Source organism: Gekko japonicus, unplaced genomic scaffold (genome assembly GCF_001447785.1).
Source record: "Gekko japonicus isolate JY-2015 unplaced genomic scaffold, Gekko_japonicus_V1.1 scaffold591, whole genome shotgun sequence".
Classification (NCBI taxonomy): Eukaryota; Metazoa; Chordata; class Lepidosauria; order Squamata; family Gekkonidae; genus Gekko; species Gekko japonicus.
Genome location: NW_015171521.1, coordinates 824,886 through 833,692, shown reverse-complemented (window position 1 = coordinate 833,692; position 8,807 = coordinate 824,886). Strand labels below are relative to the sequence as shown.

Sequence of the window (8,807 nt, the reverse complement as noted above, 5' to 3'; positions counted from 1 at the left end):
GGAAGGGTGGGGCAGCCGGCGGAAGGGTGGGGCAGCCGGGGCTGTCCTGGAGGTCCCTCCTGCGGCCGAGCCCCACTCCCCGGGATACCGGCTGCTTTCACCTGCCCCCCCCACCCGCCGAGGCTTCTCCCCTCCCTGCAGGCAGCGGCTCGACGACGGTCTTGGCTGGCAGTGGCAGAGTGCCCGCCAGGGTGGTGGGTGAGGGCGCCTGGGGGTGCGGTGCGCTTCAGGGCGGGTCTCGGCAGCTCCTCCCCGCTTCCGCCCCCTCCCAGGGCGTTCTAGAGCGCGGCCGGCCCTCCTGCCTAGAGAGAGAGAGACACCGCCCTAAGGCGCAGCCGTGTCCAGGTTGAGGAAGAGGCTTCCAAGTTGCTGGCTAGGCACGCCGGCGGCTGCCCCTGCCTCTCTTCCCGCGCCCTAACGGCCGGCTTGCGCTCTAGGCAAAGGCCTAGTTCGCCTAGCGGGCGAGCCGGCCGTGCATGGTCTAATCTCTGCCATTGTCTTGTCATATGACCTCGACCAAGTCACTTTCTCTTTCCACAGTTCTTTTTCTTCTTTCTCCAGTCCTACAGTCTAGCAAACTGATGTTTTCTTTCTTTAAAAGATTTATATCCTACCTTTCCATAAAACAAGTTCAAAGTGCTGACCTTTTGATTTGGAAATCTGAGTTATCAACCCTGCATTAAAATCATATTTACCAGCACCCAATTTTATTCAATTTACAGCAATGGCCATTTATATACATTACTGTACCACTTAACAAGCACATTCATTACACTGATAGGTCAACACCACAACAAAATGATATATACAGAACCACAGGGCTTTCAGAGATCCAAAGTTCAACTAGCGCAGCTGCTTGACACAGGGTAGGATTCTCCATGGAACAATACGCTGTTATTTACACCTCACCGTCTGATCATGTGTGCCTTGGGCAGCTTCATTCAGGAAAGGTGGCATAAAAATAACTAAATCCTTACCAAAGATATTAAAATCCTTCTAGGTTCATTTGATTATAATGTACCACAAAAAGGGAACAAGAATAAAGAAGGCACACCCATTAAAAAACTACATAGGCATTTTAAAGTTTATTCAGTAAAACAGATACTATTAGCTAACACAAGTCGCCCAAGCAATCCACGATAGGGTAAAAAACAACACTGACTATTATTCATTCTCTCTCATAATCCCCTCCTCACTCTCCCCTGCAGAAAAACTGGAAAGATTTCCTGTTTTGATAAGCAGCTTTTTGAAACTTCAGCTTACCCAATCAAAATCTCCTTTCCTCCCCACTTTGCTGATTTATTAGAGGCTGATTCACATTACTTCATACATGATCAAGCGCTTTTTCTTCCCAGCTTACACTACACATGGTGCAAACAGGGCATCACGACCATTTTACCAAGCACCAATTTCCCTGACTCAGTGTAAGCACTGCTGTGCAAAACGACACACTGTTATGAATACAGACAACTTATTTACAACATACAAAGTACAACCCAGTCTGGGGAAAAGAAGAAACTGTGCTTGAAGTGGTTGTATGATTTTGCCTGGCGTATAACAATTTACAAACATCCCTGGGAAAGACATTACTTATACCAAAGTTTATGAAGTTTTAGTTCAATGGTTGGGCTGAGTCTCAAATAGACGCATTTGTTTTCCCGAAACCGGTTCCTCTGGTTTAGCCAACTTCAGTGTTTAAAATAGCTATAGATGGAAGAAACACGCTGCTTTAGAGCAGCAGGCACACATACAGGCAGGATGTGGCATTACAGTGAGAGACCTGAAAGATACAAGGTACTAGTGCACTTGTAGAGTGCATTGTGTACTCTCAAAAACAGATGCCAGGACCTGTATTTGCAGTACTTTTATACATCTGAACTATCTTGGCAATAAGGTAGCTTGACTGGGGAAATTGGGTGTATGTTAGACACAGAAACAGAGAATTCACTGACCTGGCAGGATTTAAAGCCAGCTAAGCATTCCAGAGCCCATGCAGTGCAGCACTGCAAGGGAGATGCAGGGTCAAGATGAAGTTACAGGTTTATGTACAGACTGCAATATCCATCTTAATTTACTGTCTTCATCTCAAATATGTAGAGAAAGGTAGATGACAGCCTTACTTTCTCCAAGGCCACATACTCCTGCCTACATTAATGGGAATTAGTTCCCTCCTTCAGGCATCATAACAGCCACAGAGAGGTCAAGGGATTGTAAGGGGGAATGGATCGTCTTTGCTCTTTCTCTATATACTTAAACAAACTGGGAATCCTAACCCAAGTCTGTATTTTGCAGTCACGGCCAGTGAAAGAAGTTATTTCAAAATAATTAGCATTATACTGTGTGATGTTCCACACGTGGCTTTAGAAATCCAGGCCCATAGCTGAACCCCCCGACTTACCACCCAGGCCTCCCGACTTCCCAACCAGCTGGTTTATTTTATTTTTCGTGAGGGCCATAACCACATTGTGCCAAGCCGTTGCCCTGCCTACTGGCAGTGAACCTCTGGCTAACTGCAGGTGAGGCACGCCACAGGGCACATCAGCTCCCTACTCCCGGGGGTGTGCAGGGGTGCCCCTCGACATTTAAGTGCCTCCCAAAGTCAAAAGTCCTGGCTATGGCCCTGTAGAAACCTCTCATTGGTGCTGATTAAGAAGGTTTTTCCAGCACAGACCCTCTCCAGCATTAACACTCGCTCACCAAGATAGTATTTAGTCCAGCTGCCCTGCTCCCAAACAAAACAGTGATGCAGGGAAGGCAAAGAAACCCAGATCTGAGTCAGATTCCTTCCTCTTTGTGTGAGCAGATGTCAGAAAGGCTCTCAGTAGGGCCCTTGATGACTTGGGCTTCTGCTCAAAGTTTTCAGAACTGGCCTTATAGCCTCAGGATGTTCTGGGAGCTATCTACCTATAACAGGGGAAACAAAGTCCAGTGGCACTTAAAACATGACACTTATTTCAATATGAGCTTTCATAAGTCATTTATGTTCTGTTTTGCTATGACAGACAAACACGGCTACAATGATTGAAAATAGGCCTAACTAGTTTTGGTTCTTATCATGACTGGGTCTCTTTTGCACCTGCCTATGCATTTCACTTTAATTAGAATGCGCAGCAATCAGCATAGCATGTAAGCATATACAGGCAGACAGTATTAACATATGCAAATCAGGAAATTGTTTCTCTTTCTGGGGAAAGTAGAAATCCTAGTCACCTGCCCACAGCAATCCCTTGCTTCTGCCTAAACGCAACAATGCTCTAGTGTACAAGAGCGGGGGGGGGTGGGAGATGTAGTTCTAGAGTCCCTCGAGGGTTCAGGCAAAGTGCCCGTGTCGGGCCCTGGCTGGCAAAGAACTTCAGATCGCACGGGCTGCTGACTGACAGAGCCAGTAGCAGCAGAAGGAATCGTAACACAACCCCCTTCGCAAGAGTCACCTCCTCCGAGGCGACCCCACTTTGCGCGCGCGCGCGCACCCCCCACCCCCCCGGGAAATTTATTGTAGCTACTAACAGACTTCAGAGAGACGGCCGCGATCTTTCACGAACGCCTCTCAGGAATGAATGGCGGCGAGTAGCACCAGCTTAACTGGCACCTCTCGTCGTCTTCTACCCTAGTGTGGAACGCCTGACTAGTCAGCATCGATACCGGATCGGCGGAGCCCGATCCCCACTGACCTGCCCGGCAGCTTCGCGCTCCGCTTCCAGAACTGCTTACTGCTTTCCGCAGCCATGGCTGGAGCCGGAGATCGAGTCCCCCACCAGCTCTGTGGGTGAAGGGACAAGCCAGAGCGGTGGGCCCCTGTAGGAGCCTCGGGCCGAGGCCGCCTCACCGCCTCCCTCCAGGGGCCCCGTAGCTAGTCCCCTCTACCGCCATCTTGGTTCCGGGCGGGTGCAGCCCAACGATTGGCCGCCTGGTTGAGAATTTCCAAGGCTGACCAATCCTGAGCTAAGTTCCTGAAGGAAGGCGAAGCGGGATGGGGGGCGAGGAATCAGGAGCCTGGCAGAACTCGAGAGGCGGGATAATTCCATGTAGAGAGCGGAGGAGGGGCAGAGAAGGGGGGAGGAAGCCACGTGCAGTTCGTGAACGGGAAAGCGGGAAGGCGGTTAAACTGTCAAAAGTGGCCGCGTTTAGCGAAGAAGGGGGAGGAAGAGGCCTCTGCGCATGGAGGTGGAGACCGAAGCCGTCTGTCTCCGTAAACATCCTGGCGACTATTAATTTGCTTAATCGTTCGTATTCTTCTCATCTAAAAACTGTAGGAGCCATCTCAAAAGGCAGTTTTGCTGTGAAGACATACACCTCCCTGCAGTTCTGGAGTTACTCAGGTAGCACCTTCAATCCTGTTCAGGCTTCCAAGGAAGTAAGCCACCCCCCCCCCCTTAATGGGACAAATGAATATACTTAGGGCTGGTGAGTGTCACCAAACATTGGGCTTAGGTTGCTTAAATTTCAGCGAAAGTGAAGGGGGGGGGGGGTTAGAGAAGCATCAGCAGACACACTCAGTACAGTTGCCTATATGTTATAGGTTCAAATAGACATAAGTCTACTTTTTTTCTTCATTAAATGGCCTGCCTGTTAATTTCTGTTTATTTCTAAGTTTTGTAGAAGATGCTGAGTAACCACTTCAGTAAACAAAGGCCTCAGATTGTTTAGATTGTTATGGCAGCCCTTTTCCCCTAAGGGGAGATATAAAGAAAAGGCATCTCTCTGCAACAAAAGGGAGTTGAGACTTACTTTTTCTGCAAGTGAAATTGGGAATTATAACATATTGATATAACAATATTAAATTGCTGGTAAAAAACTGACAAAGCTATGAGGGGGTGGGTGTGGGGAAATGGCTGCCGCCAAGGGGATGGGGGCAGGGAAATAATGTGGAATGCCAAAAGGGTTGTTGCATTGTAGCAATATGAAATAGAAGTCCAGTGAAAGTCCCATAATAAATCTTTCAGGTGTGATTCTCTGTGTAAGGGACCGGAACAGGTTGAGTTATAGCATATGATGGATGATGGGATGGGTCAAAGGTTCCCACTTCTCTCTCCAAGGGTGCAGATAGACAAAATTATATATGTAGGATAAACATCTAATCTGGAAAGGAGCCATTTGAATAATAAGTAAATTAGTTGACATCAGTTAAGGGTTATATTATGTTATATGTTAAGAAAGGACAAAGTTTCTAAAAAGTGAGTCCTGTTGAACTATTGGAAATTACAATGACTGGGGAAATTCAAGTCTCTGTTTAACCCAGGATGTAGAGTAGTATTTAGTTTCTTAATGAGTTCTAATTCAGCACTTTCACTTTGTAGATCTGCAGCATTGCATTCAGGAAGATTAAAAAGTTCCCTCACTGGTTTCTGAATATTATTTCTTATGTCAGGTTTGTGTTTATTGATTCTCTCACATAGGAACTGACATATTTGTCTGGTGTAGATAGTAGATTGGCATTGTTGGCACATGGTGGTGAATATTAAATTGTATGATATGTAAGTGGATGAGCACAAGATGGTGTAGCTGATGTTATTAGGTCCTGTAATAGTATACCTAAGTGCATGTGGGGACAAACTTGGCATCTAGGTTGACTGTAGAGTTTGGTTCCTGGCTTTGTGTCTCTGTTGGTTGGTCCATGGTTGTACATGAGATTTTTTTAGCAGAATATAATAAAACTATGGGGGCCATGTGAAAGCTCTGTTGCTGCTGTACAATAGTGGAAGCCACAGCAGCAGTGGGGAAATTACACATGCCTATTCCTGTGTGAAAAACACATATAGCTAGGATTGTGGCTTGGAAGTGGTTTTATATTCAGTTGCCCTCCCCCCCTCCTGTTGGTGCATTAGGGCATTTCCCTCTAGGAGTCTCAAATTTGCCTTTACCTTAATATATCTAGAATGTGAAAGTAAAATCTACATTCACTTTTAAAAGGGCTCTTTGTGTTCCATTTTGCACTGACAATATTCATGCATAGTGAGAAAGATTAAAAAGCACTTTTTAGGGCTAAACTAAACATTGTTTGTTTAAAAACAAGTCTACCACTTGTTTACAGATGGGGGAGGGGAAAGTTTCAATTTCTAGAGCAAGTAGATTGTGGAGTATTTGTTTTCCCTTACCTTTGACTTCTCCTTGCCATCTCAGCACCCCCTCCCTGGCAGTTGGCTGATTTAACCAATTACATCCATCTCATCTGCTATCTTCCTGAGCAACAGTAACAAGGACCCTGATCCCATAACAGCTGCAGGAATCTTAGTTCCCATTTTCTTGTCTTCCTCTCCACTTAAGAACTTGCCACCTTCTTCAGTGATAAAATTGAAACAATCTAATCTTTCACCCACCATTTTGTTCCTCTTTCACCAGTCCCTGATTTGTGTACTTCTTTCAGTCCTTTCATCTCCTCCCCCCATCTCACTTGGTGAGTTAACTGCCCTGTGACCTTTTCTAATCCTGATTTCCTTTTCCTCCAGGCTCCCAAAGCATGTTGTTTACAACAGCTGTCTAGGGTTGCCAGCATCCATGAGCCTGGAGATCAGTTCCCCTGGAAAAAACAGCTGCTTTGGAAGGTGGACTCTATAGCATTATACCTGCTGAGGTCCCTCCCCAGGTGACACCACCAAATCTCCACAAATTTATCAGCTTTTAACTGGCATCCCTGCCATGCTGTCCTAACTTCATCCTCCAATTCCACACTTAATTCCCTACAATTTGGTTGTGGGCTGCACTCTGTAGTCCATCAAAATTGCTCTCATCATAATCAGTGATATCCTTCTTAGTGCCAAATCAAGAAGTCTCTCCTCATTCTCCTTCAGCTCTTTCCCACGCTTCCAGCTGTCTATTCCCCCTCTCTCTTTCAGGGGACCTCAGGGAACTGTCATTGGCCCTGTTCTAGTCTCTCTCTGCACACTGTCCTGGGCTGATGTTATTAAATCCTGTGGCTTTCAATACCATTTATACATCCAGCATTACCTATCTACCTTCTATGTCCCTTGAACGTACTCACTTTCTCCAGTCCTGCATCTATGATTGCCTGTCTTCTACTTTGATGTCTTACTGTAGTTTCAGTCTGTCCAAGGTTGAGCTTTTGATTGCTTCTCTAAAGCCTCTCTCTCCTAGTACAGGGTTGGATCCCCCCTTAATTACCAAGAGTGCAAGGAAGGGGAGTTTCACAACCCCCCTCCCAGCTATTCCTGAGAGTACCCCAGAAGCAGCATTTCAAGGGGCATTTTGGGCTGTCATCAGAAGGAAGAATTGCCAAAAATTGTTCCGCACCTTGTGCCCATGGCAATCTAAACAGGATCTAGCCCATAGTCTCTATATTGATTGTCAGTGTCAGTATCATTCCTGTTGAAGAATCAAGAAAGCTTTGTCTTTAACTCTTCTCCAGATTCAGTTCATTGCCAAGTCGTACTGCTTCTCCCTTTACAACACTGGCAAAACATGGCCCTTTCCCAATGAAAACTCTGATCCGTGGTCTGATTGTCACTTGCTTGACTACAGCAGTCTTCTGCACTCTGGTTTTCCATCGTGATTGCTCAGCCCCTTATCTCTTACTGGCATTCTACCATCAAAGTCATTTACCACACTGGCATTCTACCATCAAAGTCATTTACCTTTCTCATTGTTCTGTGAGACCCCTCCTTGAATCTTTACATTGGCTTCTTCCTGCCCATTCCCAGATCCAGCATGATCTCCTCATCCTTACCTTCACACTTCCCTTATCTCTTTGCTCTTACTTCCCAATACAAGCAGCAGGCTGTGACAGCTAGACTAGATGGGAGGGCATGTAAGCTCTGCACCACTTGTCCACATTGCTACCCAGTCCAGTCACTGCCATGCATACTGGAGCCCAGCTGTATCAATCAAGCTGGGTGAGAAAGTCCCACCCTCTATGGGACAACAACATTCAGCTTTTTCCCTAGCATCCACAAGCAGTAGCAGGTCATCCGCAAAAAAAAACAAAAACAAGTCCCTTTGGAATCGCCACTTCAAAGTTGTTACAAAGGCAGGATACTTTCCCCATATAAGTAAGATTGGCTCCGGTCACACGGCAAAGTTGCCGCGGGAGAGGCATGGATGGTGGGCGGATTATCCGGGTGCGATCACACCCCAACATCTGGGAAGTGGAGCACACCCGTGGCTTACCACCAACAATGCGCCTAGTAAACGTTTGCCTCCAGACGCCCGTGGTGTGATCGCGCTGGCGCACGGCATTTCCCTCCGGTCCCTCGTTTACCCGCCGGCGCCAAGGAGAGAACCCGTGGTGTGCTGCCGGCGCGTCTGATCGCGTAATCGCGCATCAAACTGCACCGGGGCAATTAGCCACGCCTCCCCCCGCGATATCCGGCCTGTGTGACCGGGGCCATTGTGACATTAATTGGTGATGAGTATGTGGAAGGGTTGAGGAGGGTTGCCACACCCTTGCTAAATGGAGGGTATTTGGCAGTTGGTTATTTCCTTGTTTTTGTCTCTGATATATATAAGTGACCCTGACCTGAATGGCCCAGGCTAGCCTGATCACTTTAGATCTTGGAAGGTAAGCAAAGTTGGCCCTAGTTAGTACTTGGATGGGAGATGGCCAACAAAGTCCAGGGTTGCTACACAGAGGCAGGCAATGGCTACCCACCTCTGTTTGTCTCTTGTCTTGAAAACCCTATGGGGTCACCATAAGTCAGCTGTAACCTGATGGCACTTTCCACCATCTTATTTGAGTGAAACCTATTTTTCATTGTTCCTTACATTAATTTTATTTACATTAGAGAAGATTATATTTGGCCTATTTTATGTTGCAACTGCCTATTGTTTTATTTGTCTTTGTGGCCAGGGATGAT

At 46.7% G+C, this 8,807-nt stretch overlaps 1 protein-coding gene across 1 annotated transcript in view; it reads right to left on the bottom strand.

Moving 5' to 3' along the window:
- The window catches only part of TBC1D22B (TBC1 domain family member 22B), a 71,273-nt gene extending 67,410 nt beyond the window's left edge, over positions 1–3,863 (bottom strand). The window contains exon 1 of the mRNA XM_015419450.1: positions 3,672–3,863. Coding sequence (XP_015274936.1) covers positions 3,672–3,727 — 56 coding nt within the window. The 5' untranslated portion in view covers positions 3,728–3,863. The remainder of the gene's footprint in view (positions 1–3,671) is intronic.
- Between the last annotated feature and the right edge of the window lie 4,944 nt (positions 3,864–8,807).